The sequence below is a fragment of the Chlorocebus sabaeus genome, chromosome 13 (genome assembly GCF_047675955.1).
Source record: "Chlorocebus sabaeus isolate Y175 chromosome 13, mChlSab1.0.hap1, whole genome shotgun sequence".
In the NCBI taxonomy this organism is placed as follows: domain Eukaryota; kingdom Metazoa; phylum Chordata; class Mammalia; order Primates; family Cercopithecidae; genus Chlorocebus; species Chlorocebus sabaeus.
Genome location: NC_132916.1, coordinates 12623584 through 12643908, shown reverse-complemented (window position 1 = coordinate 12643908; position 20325 = coordinate 12623584). Strand labels below are relative to the sequence as shown.

At 50.5% G+C, this 20325-nt stretch overlaps 1 protein-coding gene across 4 annotated transcripts in view; it reads left to right on the top strand.

The window, feature by feature from the left end:
- SYNJ2 (synaptojanin 2) overlaps positions 1 to 20325 on the top strand; it is a 115838-nt gene that overhangs the window by 46366 nt on the left and 49147 nt on the right. For all 4 annotated transcript variants that reach the window (XM_008007697.3, XM_008007693.3, XM_038001143.2 and 1 more), the window contains 2 exons: positions 3519 to 3744; positions 12971 to 13054. In XM_008007697.3, coding sequence (XP_008005888.3) covers positions 12980 to 13054 — 75 coding nt within the window. In that variant the 5' untranslated portion in view covers positions 3519 to 3744; positions 12971 to 12979. The remainder of the gene's footprint in view (positions 1 to 3518; positions 3745 to 12970; positions 13055 to 20325) is intronic.

Genomic DNA, 20325 nt, shown 5'->3' with positions numbered 1-20325 from the left:
ACTTAGTGGCAGAGCCAGGATTTGAACCCAGGCATTCTGGCTCCTGGTCCCAAGCTGGTAATCACAACGCTAAACCAATCCCATCAACGGGAAAGCTGAGTCACCCTGCCCAAGGGGACTTGTAGCAATGCACTAAGACTAGTCCCAGAGCCCAGGTGAAGGCGGCTGGATTTCTGTATGTTTAAGATCTCCTGGTGCTTTTCACTCCACAGCAGGACAGAGACAAGAGTGGGACAACCCTGTAAATATGTAAATTATCTGTTGCCCTTTCTGGACATGATGCTGTTTCCGTCAGTTCGCACTGATGCCTAGAGAAGATAGGAAGAAGCAAAAGTGAGGAAAGTCCTGCCGTGGGAGTGGTTCCAATGAACCTCATTTAATGTAATGTTTTAGAATCCAGTTATCTGCCTTTTGAAGCTATATCAGTTTTCCCAGCTCTGAGACGGGACTTATGAGGTTTACTTCTGACCTGTTTGTGCCTCTCTGCCTTTGCCAGAGGCGTCCATAGGTTTTCATCTGGCTTTGGTGCTTTGGATGCCGCACAAGTGAATTCCTGACTTCTGGGAGAAGGGGACCCTCCCCACATCCCTGTGTCCATCCCAACACTCCCCACCCCCACATCCTCTTTGGTTCTCTGGTATTGTGGATATTTGGCACCAGTAATGTGCTCAGACTTCAATATGCATGTGAATCAAGGCTGGGCGTGGTAGCTCACACCTGCAGTCCCAGCACTTTGGGAGGCCGAGGCAGGCGGATCACCTGAGGTCAGCAGTTTGAGACCAGCCTGGCCAACATGGTGAAACCCCATCTCTACTAAAGATACAAAAAAATTAGCCGGGCGCGGTGGTACACGCCTGTAATCCCAGCTACTCGGGAGGCTGAGGCAGGAGAATCGCTTGAACCCAGGAGGCTGGGATTGCAGTGAGGTCACGCCATTGCACTCCAGCCTGGGCTACAGGGCGAGACTCCACTCAAAATAAATAAATAAACAAACAAACACTCCAGCTTGGGCTGGAGGGCTACAGGGTGAGACTCCATTTCAAAATAAAATAAAATAAAATAAATAATAAAATCGTGAACCTCCTGCTGATCTCGTTAAAAATGCAGATTCTGGGACAGCAGGTCTGGGCTGGGCCTAGGATGCTGCATTTCTAGTAAGCTTCCAGTGCTGCTTGTCTGCAGACCGCAGGTTGATTAGCAGCCTCCGGGATGGCATTTCTGTGAATCGCTAGTTCCATTGTGCAGGGCCAAGCATGTGTCCCAGAACTGTTACATGTTCCCCTGAAGGTGGCCAAGCTTAGGCACAGAGGGGCTGTGTATTATGAGGTATCTTTTTGTGGACGCCATGAACCTATTTTAAAGCAGAACTGTCAGGTGAGCAGAGGTAAGAGCTCTCAGTAGCAGTGAGGGTCCTTGGAACACCGAGGGGATCCGTGGCGGATCTGAATTGCACCAGCACCTTTGCAAATTCTCTTCCCTTTGCCAGCTCTGGCTGGAGGTGTGAGGGGCGCTAACAAAGTGAGGCAAAGGGGATTCACGAGGTGGGGGCTGAGAGGAGCTTGGGAAGGAGGAGCCCCATGGTGTCCCTTTCTGAAGGGAGAGGAGGAAGTCGCCAGCCTCCTCAGCTGTAACACACTGGGGCGTGGTGTTTGGGCTCAGGGTGGAGCCCCCAGAACTGACCACAACTGAGTCACCACGGGCAGCGTGGTCCTGGGCTTGATCGCCTAAACCCCCACTGTTGTGGCGCAGTGTCTGAGGTCTGGAGACTCACAGCAGGAGTCAGATGGGGTCAATGCTGAGCGTGGCTGGCATGTAAGGGAGAGTAAGCAGCTGGGTGAACTCATCTTTCTGGGCTGGTAATTGATCACACTGACAGTTGCCTCCCAGTACAGTCAGGTCCTGAGAGGAAACTCTTTGCGGGTCCTGGATATGAGCCATCCTCCCACCAGAGGGCCAGGCAGTGTCACGAGAAACAGGGCTGATTTAAGGGTTGTCCCCTTGGCAAAAGGTTTCTTCTCCTGAGCCCTGGTGATAGTGGCCATAGCTGTGTAGGTGGCAGACTCTGGAATATTCTGGAGGCTTTGCCTTGATGCCACATGCAGATTTAATATACGTGTTTCAGAAGCTGGCTTATCATCTGAATTTGAGAGAGTGATTTGGAAGAGGGACATACGGTTTTGTACAGCAATGCTTCCTAATCATCTTTTTTTAAGCAGATGAGCGCTGTGGCCATGAGACCTCAGAAGGGGTCAGACGCGGGCTGTGCTCCCTGTGGGGGTGCATGTGGCTTTGGTCACAGTTGGGGAGGCTGACCTGAGAGCAGGAAGCTTGGAGAAGCCCCCTAGGACCCATCAGAGCTCACAGCATAGATTTCCAGCAATGAGAAAATGCTGCTGCTGTCTTTGAGGAAGGCTCAAGGGCAGGAATCGTGTTGCCTTTTTTAAACAAGTAGGGCACTGTGATCTAGATTCACTCAGTGCCCTGTAAGAGGGCATCTCCTGGAGATGGGTCCCCCTCCCTGGGAGGGAGTACGAGCCCTCAGAATGGTACCACTCAGGTCCCCTGGGTGCTGGAGCAAGGGGGCCAAGCCAGTCTCAGGGATGAGAGAACAATGTGGCCGCTTGCCGGTGCAAATGGTAACGTAGGGCTCCATCAGGAAAGGCTCAGGGTGAAGAACAGGGGCTCCAAGCTCCGTGACGCCACTGGCTGGCTTTGTGGCCTTAGACAAGCACTTCACTTCTCTGTGCCTCAGCTTCTTTATCTGTAAAAGGGGGTCACTGATGATACCTTTCACACGGGTCACTTTAAAGGTGACATGAGTTAATCCACCCCAAAGTACATAGAATGGGACTTAGTGCACAGGATAAATGTCGGCTGTCACCCTGTCATTATCATCATGGACTCCAGAGCCTAGAACAATCCACTAGGCATGGAGAGGGAATACTTGAACTTTCATTACATTTTATTGTCCTCAGATCTTTTTTTAATTTATTTTGGATTGCTTTGTAGTGTTCTCGTCATATTCATCTCACGGTGCATGTGTGTGCATATGTGGATAATTTAACTGTTCCCATATTTAATGCGATTTTAATCACTTATTTATCATGATTTAATAACAAAAGATGATTAATGTTTTACCGATGGGGCCTGCGATGAAAACTGTAGGGCCCACAGAGCTAACCAGAGACCCCTTTGTGATTCCCCAAAAAGTGCACGCTGGCTGTCTCTCCAACTTTGCTTCCATTTAGCAACAGTGACGACCTGATAGTAGCTTTGGGAAAGGACTCCCTGGCCATCCTCCTGTACATGACACAGTGCTATTTGGGATCTCTTTGAAGCACATGAGCTTCCCAGATCTGTACAGCCCAAGTTCAGAGTCCACTGGGGAGCAGCATGCATTTGCTGACCCAGAATGCTGCCCCGTGCGCCCCCCAGTTCCTCAGCCACACTCGCTGTCCAGGCAGCATGTACTGGAGGATATCAGGTGACCAGAATTGGTGTGGGGCTGTGTTTTGCAGGAACCAGCTGTTGCACGTGCCCTTGAGGCAGCACCAGGTGAGCTGCTGTGACTGGCTGCTAAAGACCATCTGCGGAGTGGTGACCATCCGCACCGTGTACGCCTCCCACAAGCAGGCCAAGGCCTGCCTCATCTCTCGTGTTAGCTGCGAGCGCACAGGCACTCGCTTCCACACCCGTGGCGTCAACGACGATGGCCATGTGTCCAACTTCGTGGAGACAGAGCAGGTGAGTGCCCAGGCCCGTCTGTGGCACCAGATGGTTCAGAGTGGCTGCAGCTCTTGCACGGCGCTTTCCACTTAGGGCAGAAGAGGCCCTGGCGTATTTGCAGTGGTCTCTGATCAGGCTTCCTCCTATAAGTAGAGAATGGCACGTGTAATTGGGCTCTGCATGCAAATGTGACCTCTGGTTTGCATGGTGTATCCTTTCTGATTTACATCTCATGCTGGGAATATGCTGCTTAGCCAAGGTATTTTTAACTAAAAGGAACCGGGAATTTTTGGCATGGTCATGAAAGGTGGGCAGTTATTCCAAGGGCAGCTGACAGATGAACCAATAGGGTTTGAGAATTCTTTTAGGACACAAATAAGTAGATCAATACAATGGGAGATGAAAGAAGAAACCATTATTTTTTATTCTAAATCAACTGAAGCTTCTCCTGGAAGCCAGTATTAGCACCCTAGAGTTGTGAAATCTGCGTGTTAAGCAGCCGCTCCCATCCGCTCCCCTAGAATATAGCCATCTGCTTAGTTTCTCCTGAAGTTTTTTCTAAATTCTGTTCTCATTCCCAGAGATGCTGTCTTACAACTTTTAAATTTTTGCTCTAGCTTGCAATCTGTAAGATAAGGCCACCATGTGGAATACCTGTGACGTAAGCCGTAAGAAAGGAAAGCCCTGGAAGGCACATGTACAATACTCCTGCCAGGGCAAGCTCAGTGCCCTGTGTTTACTGAGTGAAGGTGTGGCTTTGCATCCCTTCTCACTGCCGCTGCTGTGAGAGGAACGCCTTATGCGGACTTTGGCCACTTTAATCCAGCATAGGTTTGAGCACCTGCCTTTACTGTGTGGGACTTTCTGCCTGCTCCAGTGTTCCGAGGGTGGGTATGGAGATGGGAGGAGGCTCCTCTCGGAGTCCTCACTCGGAGGAACATTGGAGCAGGGGCCCTAACATGGGCAGCAGCTGCAATTCTGCTCATAATGTCTGCACTGTGGTTATCAACGAGGCTGTTACATAAATATCTGGTTAAAAATGAGATTGCTTTTGGCATCTTCATCATGAAGTCTTTGTTCCTATGTCTAGAATGGTATTGCCTAGGTCGTCTTCCAGGGTTTTTATAGTTTTGGGTTTTACATTCAAGTCTTTAACCCATCTTGACTTGATTTTTGTATATGGTGTAAGGAAGGGGTCCAGTTTCAGTCTTCCACATATGGCTAGCCAGTTATCCAAGCACGATTTATTGAATAGGGAATCCTTTCCCCATTGCTTGTTTTTGTCAGGTTGGTTGAAGATCAGATGGTTGTAGGTGTACGGCCTTATTTCTGGGTTGTCTGTTCTGTTTCATTGGTCTATGTATCTGTTTTTGTACCAGTACCATGCTGCTTTGGTTACTATAGCCCTGTAGTATAGTTTGAAGTCAGGAGGTGTGATGCCTCCAGCTTTGTTCTTTTTGCTTAGGATTGTCTTGGCTATTTGGGCTCTTTTTTGGTTCCATATGAATTTTAAAATAGTTTTTTCTAGTTCTATGAAGAATATCACTGGTAGTTTAATAGGAATAGCTTTGAATCCATAAATTGCTTTGGGCATTATGGCCATTTTAATTATATTGATTCTTCTTATCCACGAGCATGGAATGTGTTTCCATTTGTGTCATCTCCAATTTCTTTGAGCAGTGTTTTGTAATTCTCATTGTAAAAAATCTTTCACCTCCCTCATCAGCTGTATTGCTAGGTATTTTATTCTTCTCATGGCAATTGTGAATGGGATTGTGTTCCTGATTTGGCTCTCTTCTTGACTGTTGTTGGTGTATTGATTTTGTATCCTGAGACTTTGCTGAAGCTGTTTATCAGGTTAAGGAGCTTTTGGGCTGAGACTATGGTGTTTTCTAGATATAGAATCATGTCTGCAAACAGGGATAGTTTGGTTCCTCTCTTCCTATTGTGATACCCTTTATTTCTTTCTCTTGCCTGATTGCCCTGGTCAAAACTTCTACTACTATTAATATGTTAAATAGGAGTGGTGAGAGAGGGCATCTTTGTCCTGCGTTGGTTTTCAGTTTTTGCACATTCAGTATGATGTTGGCTGTGGGTTTGTCATAGATGGCTCTTATTATTTTGAGGATTGTGGATCTAATCAAACTAAAGAGCTTCTGCATAGCTGAAGAAACTATCAACAGAGTGAACAGGCAACCTACAGAAAGGGAGAAAATTTTTGCAAACTATGCATCTGACAAAGGTCTAACACCCAGCATCTATAAGGAACTTAAACAAATTTCCAAGAAAAAAAAAAATTAAAAACTGGGCAAAGGACATAAACAGACACTTTTCAAAAGAAGACACACATGCGGCCAGCAATCATGGAAAAAAGCTTAACATCACTGATCATTAGGGAAATGAGAATCAAAACCACAATGAGATACCCCCTCACACAAGTCAAATGGCTATTGTTTGACTTGTGTGAATATTATTTGACTTGTGTGAAATGAGATACCTCCTCATACAATAATGCCTATTATTAAAAAGTCAATAACAGATGCTAGCAAGTTTGCAGAGAAAAAGGAACGCTTACACACTGTTGGTGGGAGTGTAAATTAGTTCCACCATTGTGCAAAACAGTGTGGTGATTCCTCAGAGACCTGTTCACTATAACAAAGACGTGGAATCAACCTGAATGTCCATCAGTGGTAGACTGGATAAAGAAAATGTGGTGCGTATACAGCATGGAATACTATGCAGTCATAAAAAAGAAATGAGATCATGTCCTTTGCAGCAACATGGATGCAGCTGGAGGCCATTACCCTAAGCAAACTAAGGCAGGAGCAGAAAACCAAACACCACATGTTCTCACAAGTGGGAGCTAAATGATGAGAACACACAGATACGAAGAGGGGAACAACACACACTGGGGCCTATCAGAGGGTGGAGGATGGAGGGTGGGAGGAGGGAGAGGATCAGGAAAAGTAACTAATGGGCGCTACGAGGCTTGATACCTGGGCGACAAAATAACCTGTACAACAAACCCACATGACATGAGTTTACCTGTGTAACAAACCTTCACATGTACCCCTGAACTTAAAATAAAAGTTAAATGTGTAAAAAGAGGAGAGAGAGAGAAGCTGTGGCCCAGCCGGGTGGTTTCCTCTTTTCTGGCTGATGTCTGCATGGAGAGAGTCCCTTCCCTGCCGCACTTCGTTACCACTTTCCTTTTATTTTTAACTTTTATTTAAAATACTAGTTTTGGATTTCAACCAGTATTTGAAGACTTGGGGTCTCATTTATTGCATCTCATCAAGTAAGTCCCTGGGAACCACTGTCCTTTAGCATCACTGTCCTTCCTAAAGCACTGGACATTCTAACACGGATAATGAAAGCAAACTGCATGAGTGTCCTGGTACTGCCCGTAATAAAGTACCCCAAACTGGGTGGCTGAAAACAGCACACTTATTCTCTCCCAGTTCTGGAGGCTGGAAGTCTGCAATCCAGGCATCGGCAGGGCCGCTGTCTCTTCGAAGCCCCCCAGGGAGGACCCTTCCGAGCACCACCCCCAGCTCCTGGTGGCCCCTGGCAAGCATCTGTCCATCTCTGCCTCCGTCTTCATGTGTCCTCCTCCGCCTGTGTCTCTCAAGGACTCCAGTCGTACTGGATCAGGGACCCACCCTACTCCAGCTGTCCTCATCTTAACCTGTTACTCCTGCAAAGACCCTATTTCCAAACAAGCTCTGAAGTACTAGAGTTTGGACTTCACCATATGGTTTTTGGAAGGGGCACAGCTCACCCTGGGACGCAGATGCCAGCTCCTGTTAGAGGAGTGTGCTTTATAGGCAGCGCCTGTGGCCCGGTGAGAACTCTCGCTGCCATCTTTGCTTTCTCACTTTTACAGACCAGCAAGCCCTGCCACAGACCAGGCTGGGCCTTGGCTCCGGCCACGTCGTGTCGCGTGCCTGCTGACTGGCGTTTGTCTCCTGTGTTGCCAGCTTGCTTGTTAGAGCTCAGAGGCAGGGATCTTGCCCCCACATCTCCTGAATCTCCCACCTCGGGCAGCCTGGCAAGGCCGTAGAGATGTGAACAGCCTGCCCTTCCAGCTCCTGGGGTACAGCCCGATGCTGCTGACATGGCCTCCACCTCCCTTGTCGGGGCTGGGGAGAGATTTCTTGGCTCCCATAAGTCTTTGTGGGCTTCCTAGTGTGTGTTTTTTGTCCCTTTTCGTCCTCTGGGCTAGAGAGGGCTGCTGTCCATGAAGTCCCCACCCAACCTCACGCCCAGGAGCAGCAGTGATTGACAGACAGCTGGGCACCACCACCTGCCACTCACCCATGGATGCAGCAGCTGCGGACACTGCCCCCGCCCCACCTAGAGAGCATAACTTAACCCGTGGTGACTTTGTTAACAAGAGACACATAGCGAGGTTCTGGGAAGGTGGCCCTGTACCCACAGTAGCTCTTGGTTGGGTGCGTACGTTTCAGGCTGTGCTGATGAGCCTGGAGGTGCCCGGGCTGGCCCATCCATCGGAGACCCCGGACAGCCTGGCTACCCAGGAATGGGAGCCATCACTTCCCAGCGCTGAGTCCAGGGTTGTCCGCATGGGCCTTCAGCAAAGCCTGACTGAGCCTGCCAGGTCCCAGGCTCTGCTCACAGGTAGGTGGGCACAAGGGGCAGTGGTGGTGTAACGGGGGCACAGCAGGAGTGGGACAGGTGAAGCTGGCCCTGGCAGGCGCTGCTGCCCTTCCAGGTGGTACTTGTGATAGGTGGTGTTCAGCTAGTGACCCCTGCCTGGAGGGCGAGGGGAAGCACAGCAGAGCCAGGGCAGGAGAAGCGTGTGCTGCACGTAGCCCAGGCAGGAGGGGCATGGAGCAGAAAGAAACACAGGTGAACTGGAGGAGCAGAGAGGGTTCATGCTTCCTGCACACATGGGACCAGGACACGGGCCTGGTTGGGGATGAGCCTTCCTCCAAGCCAAACAACACAGGCGTGACAGCCCCTTTTCTAAAACATTATGGAGGCAGGAGGAGTAGAGATGGCTGCAGGGAAGTGACTGTTCCCCAAAAGCAAGAAACTCATGTTGCCTCACTTGTATATGCCAAGGGAACCCCTCGCTTTCTGTCTCTGGAGTCACTGAATATTTTTATGTCACTCGATAGCAGTACAGATGCTTACGTTGATCTAAGTTCGTTTTTAAAACACAAAACACATCTTTAAGTGGAACGCACAGTTAATATGCTCCTGTGAAGCGGCAGCCCCGCGGCGCTCCCTGGCTCCACGGCCGCCTGCTGAGGACGGTTCTTCTCGGATGAGTTGGGAGAGTGGAGCAAGGCTCGGCCTGCAGGTCCTCGCTGAGCTCAGGGAAGCACCCCGTGAGGATCGGGCTGCCTGGTCTGCAGGGGAATCTGCCTGGGACCCTGTTGAGATTCACCTATTTCAGATGCCAGTGATTTGCTGGGATCCTGGAGAGGTCCCTCAGGGGAGCCTGGCACATCCTACCCCCTTGAGTTTGCAAAGTCACAGCTGAGGGCCTGGGTTGGGACCGTGTCATGAGCCCTCCATATGCATCTCGCAGCTTTGCTTATGGTACAGGAGCAGACTGTCTGATGCTTCTGAAGACCTTTACCATGCTCCTATGGACAGAGTCGGGTAGACGCATTCTGGTAGCACAGCGTGGCCTCCCCGTCCACCTGACAGCTGAGGAAGTGGCAGGCTCTGCGTCTCGGTGGCCTCGCCCCAGGGTGCAGGGAGCAACTTTGAGGAAATGAGTGCTGAGCCTCCAGTAGGAAGGACTGTGCTGGGGAGGCCGGTCAGCCCCTTGTGGTGCCGCCCGCAGGTCACACTGGCCTGGGGCCCCTGCAGAGGAAACAGGATCCCCCAGGCGGGCCTGCTGGCCATTTGAAAGTGGAGTGTGCGCACAGGCGGCTGTGTGGTCATCGTCTGGCAAACAAATGGTGGGACCAGACCAGGAGCAGACTGGCTCCCTGTGGTGGAGACTCTTGGCAGGTGGATCAGCTTCTCAGGAATTAATTCTCAGGGAGCCAGAAAAGGGGGGCCCTGTGGCACCCTCCGCTTTTGCTTTAGTTTAACATGTTTCTTAGGAGGAATAAATAATCTCTTCCTTCCTTAAGGCAGGCTGTGTGTGTGTGCGCGGGGTGTGTGTGCACAGTGTGTGCGCGGTATGTGCATTTATGTGTTGTACATGTTGTATGTGTTGTGCGTTTGTGTATGCATGTGTGTGGCGTGTGTGCCTTGTGTTATGTGTATATGTGCAGTGTGTGCATTTGTGTGTTGTATACACACGTGTGTGGGTGGTGCATGTGTTGTGTGTGTGCACGCACACATGTGTGCATGTGTAGATAGCATCTCAGCGTCCATGGGAGAAAGCCTTGAGTCTTTTTGGCTCTGCTGAGTCATAGCTGGTGGGCTTGCTCTGCAGTGCTGACTCACCACGCAGAAAAACAAGACAAAAAGTCCCCTCAGTCTATTAAAAAAAAAAAAAAAAAAAAAAAAAAAGATGTAAGATAAATATTTGGTTCTTCAAGATAAGGCCACTGACTCATTCAGGGAGGTTAGGATGACTGCGTGTCCTCCCAGGAATGCAGACTTGGAGATAATTGGTTTGCAGACACTGTATCCGGAAGTAGAAGGTCAGCAGAAAGCCTTTCAGATAGAAGGTATATGCACACCTGTGAGTTTTCCTGCCTCGCCCCTCTCTTTTTATGGCCATTAGGTTTCTGTTCCCACTGCTCTGGAAGCGTCACTCAGGGTCGCCCTCCGGCTGCTCAGTCTGGGATCTAGGCACTGGCCTGGCCTCATCACAGCACTGGCATGGGCCTCCGTCTTTTCCTTATGTGGCCCCACTGCTCTTCCTGGTCTCCCTCCCACGTCTTGTCTGTTCCTTCTTGGATCCCTCCTTCCTCCCAGGGCCCAAACTCTCTCCGACGGCAGCAGGTGCCCTTGTGCATACTCATAGCGTCAGTGCCTCTGGGGAAGAGAAAACAGCTTCGTTTTCGAGTGGCTACTGTGCTAGGACTACACCCCCTCACTTACTCCTCAGAGCTCATCCCTTCTCTGTGCTCAAGGTGACATGAACTTCCTGTAGAGAGAGGGAAACCGAGGCTGAGGATGGCTAAGTGATGTGCCCAGGGCCACCCTGCTGGACAAATGGGGGTTTGCAAAGTGGCTGTCAGACCCAACTTGTGCTAATACCAGAGCCCACTGTCTCTCCTGCTTCCACTCTCTGTCCTGCCTCCCCACCCCAAGAGCCCTCTGTCAGAATGGCATCTGTGAGGTGAGACATCACTTCTTCACTGGTGTTAAAAGTTGTTCACCCAGAATGGAAACAGATCTAGTTATGCCCATCACCTTGGGAACAAAGAAGGCAGTCCTGGTGATAGGATGGGGTGCAGATGTCGCCTACTTCCCTGTGGAGGACGGGGTGGAAAACTTTCTTCTTGCTCCAGTGTGGGCAGGGGAGGGGCATACAGAGCACTGATGACCCTCGGTGTTTTCAGAAGCTGGTTCTGAGCAGTTCTCAGCTTGGGAGGAGCCTGGTGTGATGCTGGAAGTGGCATTGTTAGCACATGGCAGTCAGAGTGAAGGGAGACATTCCTCAGCGTAAATAGATCATGGGCATTGGTTTTTGTTGTTGTTTGGTGGTTTTTGGATCTCGCTCTCTTGCCCCAGCTGAAGTGCAGTGGTGCAATCATAGCTCACTGCAGCCTCGTCCTCCTGGGCTCGAGTGATCTTGCCTCAGTCTCCTGAGTAGCTGGGACTACAGGCATATTCCACCATACCCAGCTAACTTTTTAAAAATTGTTTTTGTAGAGATGGGGGTCTCACTTTATTACCTAGGCTGGTCTTGAACTTTTGGGCTCAAGCCAGCCTCCCACCTTGGCCTCCCAAAGTGGTGGGAGTATAGGCGTAAGCCACCGTGCCCGGCCTGGATATTGTTAAACATTGTCTTTACATACCAATGTTGGCCTAGTTGGTTTCTTTTCCAGGAACCTGGGCCTATGCAGGGCACACACGCTGGTCAATTGTGTATACCTAATTTCATGGTAGCCAACTATGTCTGCAGCCGTTCAAGCAACCTGCTATTTTATTCTGTTTTGTTAGTAGAAGAATGGAGTGTAACAACTTTGCTGGTACTCAATACCTGGAAACAGACAGCAAGTTCTTAACGCACGCTTTTTCCCTTTGGAGATTAAAGGATAGAATTCTAGTTTGACAATGTAGATACCAGGCTCCTGTTATTCCTGTGGTCCAGGGAAACAGTGGCTCTAATTTTCAGGTCCTCCACTGCAGAATGACTCATTCCTGCGTGATCTGAGCATGATCTCGCCCGTATGGAAAGCTACCCTGTAAGGGAGCAGGGTGGTGAGGAAAGGTAAGGACCACAGCAGCGCCCGGGCCACCCTGCCAGACCAGGCTAGAGTTGCACAGATAAAGGCCCCGCATCTGATAAGTGCCGCCGCCTGCCCCTGCTGGCGCTCAGGATCGTACTTCTTGTCCTTTTAAAACTCCCTTGCACTCCAGCATCATTGGAGGCCTGCAGGCACACTCTGAAATAGCTGTACGTGTGGGTGGGGAGGAGATAGATGTCTTAAAGTGTAAGGATCATTTCTTTCTCCGCAGGTGCTGTCACACTGGAAGCTTGTGGAAACCGTGTTGTGTGTGTTAACCGAGTGGTGTTTTAAGAACACAGTGGGGCAGGGCCAGGACCAAGGATGAGGTCAAGTTGAGTCTTGTCAAGTACAAGACCGGCTAGCACAGTCAGCGAGGTCTTTTGGCTATCACTGGTGCATTTTATTTCATTCAGTCCTTTTCTCATAGCTCTCTGCTGCTTAGCTATTCGCCAAGGTAAAAATAGAGGGCTCAAAGGAAGGTTACATTCCAGAGCACATCGGCTTCTGTTCACACAGGGGGCAGCGGAGGGCTGTTGCTGAGATTTTCAGGGTGGTGATAAGGTTGTGCCCTAGAAGTGTGAATTCCTGGAGACCCTGGGAGGCCCCAACCCCCAGCAGACCCCCTCCTCAGAGGCTAATCGACAGCCAGTACACCCACACAGCACCTGGCCAGAGGTCAGGGCGCACTGCCAGCCATGCCGGGTGGGGGAGCAGAGGACGCCGGAGTCCACCGTCCGCCCTTCATTCTGGCTGGTGTCAGGTCACAGGCGGCCGGATCCCGTTACCCAGCCCAGGACATTCGGTTTCATTGAAGAATACCTTTCCCTTTCTGTTTCCTTGTGCCACAGACGATTTACATGGACGATGGAGTGTCATCTTTTGTCCAGATCAGAGGCTCCGTTCCACTGTTCTGGGAGCAGCCAGGGCTTCAGGTAGGTCATGAAAAAACTTAAATGTCCCCTTGTGATGTTGTCCGCCCTGCCCTTCCCTTCAACACCTGGGGAAGAGTTCTTTTAACATGTTCCTTTCATGGCATAGTTTCCAGTCTTTTTCCTTAGCCCTGTTGTGTGGAGCTGAGCTGTCAAAGTGTGCACACGTGTGTGTGTGTGCATGCGTGCATGTGTGTAGAAAACACACCACTTTGTTGTTTCTGGTCGGCAAGGGTGCTGTGTGAAGCCGCTGACTCGGGAACGGTGCTGTGGTGCCTGCTGAGTGGGTGCCGCGAAGTGAGCTTGGGTAGCGCTGCCTGAGGTTACACCCTGAGTTCGGTGTACTGAGGACGTTTCTGAGAGCCGTGACTCTCATAAAGGGCTCCGGGAAGGCTCTGTGGCTGCATAGGGCTGGCACTCGGTGCTGCCTGTTGTGGGGCCACGTGAGACTTCCACAGCTTTCCTGTGGTTTCTAAAAATACCCCTTGCCGTCCAAAGCTGGGCTCTGGTCAGTGCCAGAGAGATTTGGCATTCTTTCTCCTGGGAAGAGCGCAGGGTGGGGATACATTCCAAGAACACATTTGTCGTCAGTGGAATGACATGCTGCCTCGTTCACCAGGGTCTCTAACAAGGTGGGTTGTGGGCTGAGTGGACTGGAGCGGCCTCCCCACTAATCCCCAGTCTTCCTCCCTGCCCCAAGGGGACATGGGTGCCTTCAGAAAGCCTCTCGGCCAGGGCTTTGGTGGCCTCTTGGCTCTTCTTACCGACAGCTCTCGTGTGACTGCATTAGGGTTGCCAGCTAGTGGCTAGCAGGGCCCAGAGTGCCATCTGCCAGGTTCCAGGGGTTGTTTGACAGTGCTGGACTCAGAGTCCCCCATCTTGGGTTCAGCTTCTTAGCCTCGCCCTTGACTTGACCCTGTGCCAAGGTGAGTCACTTGTCCCCATGGCTGTCAGCACAGTGCACTGACAGCACTGGTGAAGTACTGGGTCAGCCTGGGCAGTGAGATAGATGAATGGAGGTCCCGTTTAGGCTCCGTGCTCTGGTAGGGGGAAAAGGCTTGATTAACATTTAGTCTTTCCACTAGAAAGAGCCCACCACAGTGCACAAGATAACTGACAGCCTCCAGAGAAATTGCTCCTGAGGACAGCGGTGACACAGAAATTCCTCCGGAGGGCTGCCCAAAGGAGGTTTATGGAAAAACAGTTTTATTGCAATATAACTTACCCATTTAAAGCCTACAACTTGGTGTTTTTACTGCATTTACAGTGTTGTGTAACCACCACTGTAATCTAATCATAGAACACTTTGATCACCGCTAAAAAAACTTTGTCCCCATTAGCTGTCTCTCCCATCCCCTCCAAGTCTCCCTCAGGCCAACTCGCCTGTTCATCTACTGTCTTTATCTATAGATTTCCCATTCCAGACATTCCAAAAGAGTTTTTGAAACCTGGTTTTCTTTAAATATGGAGTTTTCCTTTGGAAACTTCTGGAGGTCTGTATTCAGGAGAATGAAAGAATTGATCGAATGAGTATGGCACAAAAAGGAGATACGGAGACCGTCTTGTGTTTCATGTAAAGTTTGTAAGAAATCCAAAAATTAGGGGGATGGTCATGAGGGACTCTTAGAATTTGGGAATGACCTTTTGGAATTCATCCATTCCACCCTGTGACTCTCAGTTCAGCGTCCTCCTTTCTTTTTTTTTGAGATGGAGTCTCATTGTGTCGCCCAGGCTAGAGTGCAGTGGTGCAATCTCGGTTCACTGCAACATCCGCCTCCCGAGTTCAAGCCGTTCTCCTGCCTCAGCCTCCCGAATAGCTGGGACTACAGGTGCCCACCACCACGCCCAGCTAATTTTGTTGTGTTTTTAGTAGAGATGGGGTTTTGCCATGTTAGCCAGGCTGGTCTCGAATTCCTGACCTCAGGTGATCCACCTGCTTCAGCCTCCCAAAGTGCTGGGATTACAGGCATGAGCCACCACACCTGGCCAGTTCAGGGATCCTTCTTCCAGGACCCCCAAAGGGCTGTCCTCTAGGCCACGACTGGGGATGGTTCTGACTCTTGGTGAGTTCCTCCTGTATTGCACTGCTGCGTCTGTCCAACTCTAGAGTGTTTTGGGGTGTGCAGGAGTAAATCTGATTCTTCTCTGTGTGACTCACCTTCAGCCCTTGGAGGGAGTCTTCTGGTTCCCTCTTCTTGTCTTCTCTAAGGCCTCCCAACTCCTTTGGCCACCTTCTCTCCTGTTTCTGAGACTCTCAATGTTCTCATCTCCCTCATCTAAATAATGACACTCCTTTTTTTGTCGTTCCCCTCTGAGATTTCGTTTTGGTCTCCCCCTTGACCTTCGTGCTGCCTCAGATGTAGCCGGACCCGCCATGGGATGACTGTGCCTTGGTCTGTCAGGGGCCAGGAGCAGCGGACCCTGAGATCTCAGCTTTTTGGCAGCTGTTTCACCCTCTTAAATTCCTAACACTTGTGCTACACCAAAGCCTGCATGGTTTCTTCTTTTTGTTTTTGTTTTTGTTTTGTTTTTTGTTTTTGAGACGGAGTCTTGCTCTGTCACCCAGGCTGGAGTGCAGTGGTGCGATCTCAGCTCACTGCAACCTCTACCTCCTGGGTTCAAGTGATTCTCCTGCCTCAGCCTCACAAGTAGTTGAGATTATAGGCACCCACCACCAGGCCCGGCTAATATTTTTTGTATTGTTAGTAGAGACAGGGTTTCATCACATTGGCCAGGCTGGTTTTGAACTTCTGACCTCAAGTGATCTGCCCGCTTCGGCCTCCCAAAATGTTAGGATTACAGGTGTGAGCCATCGTACCCGGCGTCCGTGGTTTCTTCAAAACTAGTTTCAGAAGGTTTTAGTGTTCCTTAATCTTATTAAGGATTTGCTAACCTTTGGGCCTCATACCTGTGTTTAGCCTCTAAACACCAGTCATCATCAAAGAGAGATGAAGTCGTCTTCAGAGGGGGCCAGGAGAGTGGCAGGAAGTGGTGGTCTACCATCACTGGCTTCAGCTGGCACGATCAAGCCTAAGGCCGCTTATGGTTATTTTTCTCCGCTTTGAACTTTTTCTCTTCCTTCTTCACTTAGGTTAGATGAAAAGTGCAGATTTTGGGGTGAGTAGCTGGCGTATTCAGCTGCAATGCTGTCCCTTCTTGATGGCTGCCGTTGGAAACCCAGGAGCCTAGCAGGCTGGTCAGGGGTGGGCAGAGGGTCGTGGATGAGGATCTGTCTGCATGTTTTCCCAGGAATGGTACTTTCAGGATTTCCTGACTCCATTTCTAGCAGCCGTGTACCTTTAATAAATTTCATTTTTACTGTGTAAATGGGTTGTGCAGTTTATAAATAGCCACATTGAAATTTTACCCTTAAAGCGAATTGCTCCCTAGTCTAGCTAGTTCAAGAATCTATTTATGATCTGTGTCTGTGGTTGACAACTTTGCTCCCCTGGTCATTGTAAAAGCTTCCTCACCCTAATATGCCTGTACAGACACGTGCCTTGCCAAGGTGAGTTCAGTCTGTCTTTTGAAGTTTCCTGAAACTGAACCAAATGGAGGAGGATGCTGAGTAGAGCAGACCTCTCTTGCCCTACCTTCGCCTCTTCCCTGCCAAGTTTATGGAGTTGTGGCACTGGATGGGCACGTTTCTGTGTTTGTACCTTTATTTGTTCCAAAAAGGACACAAGATGGCTTGTAGTATAATAGTTTCAAAAATAAGTGAAGAGGTCCGGATGCAGGGAAAGAGTCGAATTGGTGCCCACAGTGCGTGCCATGGGTCTCATGTGCGTGGGAAGGAATCTGACACTTGTTCCAAGCTTTCCCACAGCCACCACAGAAAGAACCACGGTCACAGCCAGTTTATGACAGTGACTCAGAGCACGAGCTTTGAAGCTCTGCAGACCTGGGCTCAAATTCAAACTCTGGCTCCTCCGCTTCGTAACCATGTGTATTTGAGAGGCTCTTATCTGTGCCAAGCCTTAGTTTACTTTTCTGTAAAATGGGGCTAACAATATCTCCCGTATAGTGTTCTAGAGAGGATTAAAGAACATAGTATAAGAATTTGGCTGGGCGTGGAGGCTCACGCCTGTAGTTCCAGTAATTTGGGAGGCCGAGGTGGACGAATCACTTGAGGTCAGGAGTTTAAGATGAGCCTGGCCAACATGGTGAAATCCCGTCCCCACTAAAAATGCAAAAATTAGCCAGGTGTGGTGGTGGGTTCCTGTAATCCCAGTTATTCAGGAGGCTGAGGCAGAAGAATCACTTGAACCTGGGAGGCAGAGTTTGCAGTGAGCCAAGATTGTGCCACCACACTCCCAGCTGGTCAACAGAGTGCGACTCTGTCCAAAAAAAAAAAAAAAAAATTAACACAGTATCTAGAATGTAAAAAGTACTCAAAATGGCAGCTGCTATTGATACTAATAGAAACAAATGATAACACCCAGGAGATAAAACCACCGGTGGCATCCGGAGAAGAAGCATGGTTCTTGGTGTCCTGAGCACTGAATGAGTTTCCTCCTGTCTTCATGGGGACAGGGACACCGTGAGATGTAGTGACATGAAGACAGCTTCCTGGGGTATCTTATCTCTCATCCCTCACAGACTCATGGTAAATCAGTAACCCCAGATGAAGCCATTTATTCATCCCAAACATTCACTGAGCATCTGCCAGGTGTAGGGGGCACCAGGGATCAGATACAGTCCCTGCCTGCAGGGCGCAGGGGGCAGGACATGGCAGTGTTGTGTGGATAGAGCCATGCTGGAGGAAGGGAGAGGCCCCCGGGGCAGCTCTCCCAGGCTGAGGGTGTGGGGTGGGCTGCCCAAGGGTCCAAACTGGGGAGGGGTGAGGAAGAAGCACTCGGGCAAGGAAGGCAGTCCTTGCAGAGGGAACAGTGGGTGCAGGTGTTGTAACCCCTGATATCACAGTGATCAGGGAGTATCACTGGGTAACTTCTTGAAGTCCTGGGCATGAAGGGAATGGGAGGACAGATAGGAGAGGTGAGCACGGCTGGGTCAAGAGCCTGTGGATGCTGCACTGAGGAGATTGCATCCCATACCAGCAGCTACTCAAGCAGTACTCCACAACCTTGTTGCACAGAAGACTCCGCTGGGAAGCTTGAAAGATCCTGATACCCAGGTTGATACCATACACATTAAGTCACAATATCTGGGGCCGGGAGCCAGGCAGCTGTCCTTTTTGAAGACCCATGGGTGACTCCAGCATGCAGGAAAATATGGGAACCACTCAGTACTGTTCTGGCAAGCCAGTTTTATTGGGGTCAGACTGGGTACAGGGAGCTTTGGTTTGTAGCATTTGTCCATTGCTGTGGTGTAAATTCTCCCATCATGGCCAGTTTCAACCTACCAGCTTCGCATTGCTGAGCTCAGAGTTGGACCAGCTCGGTGCACAGTCAGCTTGCAGGCCTGCAGGAGCTGGCTCCAGCACACACCAGACACTGTGCTAAAGGGCTGCAAGAGAGGTGGAGACATGATTAGACAGAAGTCTAGGAAGTGTTAGTTTGGAGGGGAAAGACGCCAGATGGGAGGCCGTTGAGCTGAGATTTTTGGGTAGCCTTAAGTCAGGGTGCAGGGGAGAGGCGTGGAGGTGCTGTCTGCGATCTTTGGGCCTCTTGAGTGCTGATCGAGATTCTGCTGGGACTCCCTTAGCCAGGAGTTCTCCAGACCCTGACTATCCTCATGGCTGTCTCCCTTAACTCGTCTCTGGTCTATAGGATTGAACTAATGACTTTAGGGGCCAGATAAGAGTAGCTGGCCCTTTGCCCAGAGGGGAGAAGGATGGGGTGAAGAAGAAGGGAAGCTACAAAATGCAGTGACAGTGGTGGACCCTGCCCCCAGCTGCAGCTCGTGCCTGTGGCTTCTGACACTCAGTAACCTCAGGACTAGGTGACGCCAGAGAAGGTGGACACTGGTCAGTGTCGGAGCGGGACAGAGGGGAGGAAGGAGATGAGGCCCAAGAAACCCAGATGAAAGGGATGCATGGGGTGATGGGGGAAGGGTGAGCTCCGGACAGAACGTGAGGCCCAGCTCCCCCTCCACTTTTGCCCAAGGCCGCACTGTGTTGCCTTTCCTCCTGCTTAAAAGAAGCAGCTTTGGGTCATGACTCAGGGAGAGGCAGTTAGACAAGTCCAGTAATAGAGCTTGTTTAGGGGATGGAGGGACTCAGCCTGAGGCCCTGAGCTCAAGGAAGCAGCTGTGGCAAGCTGAGCCTGGTCACAGTGTCCCTGAGGCTCTGCAGGTGTGGACGTGCCTCTGCTGGTATGCATGCAGCTCTGCAGGTGTGGACACGGCTCTGCAGGTGTACATGCAGCTCTGCAGGTGGGGACATGCCTCTGCCTGTATGCACGTGGCTCTGCAGGTGTGTACCTGGCTCTGCAGGTATGGACACAGCTCAGCAGGTGTGCACACGGCCCCTGGAGCTGTCTTCTTTGTTATACCTTCTACCCCTTCGTGGGCATTTGCATCCTGAGCCGAAAGGGAACATAACAAATCCAGAAATAAGTCAAAACCAGAACCGCTCAAACTTCAGCTTGTGTGCATAGGAATCTCCTGGAGGCCTTGTTAAAACACAGATTCCTGGCCCCACCCCGGAGAGTCTGGCTCAGCAGATCTGGGGTGGGCCCAGGACTTTGCATTTCTAACAAGCACCCAGAGGAGGTCCAACGACCATACTTTGAGAACCACTGGTCTAGACTTACAGATCCTTTCTTCCCATTCCCTGCTCTGGTCATTCACCTAGGGGTGGTGCTCCTGACTTCTTAGTGCTCCGAGGTAGAAAGGTTTGTTGTCAGCAGTGATATTGGACTAGCCACTGAGGGGATATTGACCATGCCTGTGACAGTTGGGCCCAGTCCTGTCCACACGGAAGGGTTGTCTAAGTCCAGGATGAAAGACAGGCCCGAGGCCTCAGAAAAGATGTGCTGCAGCCCCTGTCCAGGCTGTGCCTTCTGCTGTGGGCAGCTGATTCCAGGGCGTGCCATCTGCTTGCCACGTTCCCTGAGTCCTCAATGATGTGGTTGAGGGGACCCCATCACAGGCAGGCACCTCATTCCACCGTGCTTTGCTGCCTGCTCCCTGGACTCAAGGGCATAGTTTCTGTCAAATTAATTTGCACTTGTGCAGACTTGTTAGAAACTTTGAAGTGCTTCTGGGTCTTTCCATGGGGGTCCTGGTGAGGTGTCATCACCCAGGGCAGAGGATTCAGCGTCTCCCATCCCTTTCCTGCCTTTCCACGATACCCAAAGGCATGATGACTCAGA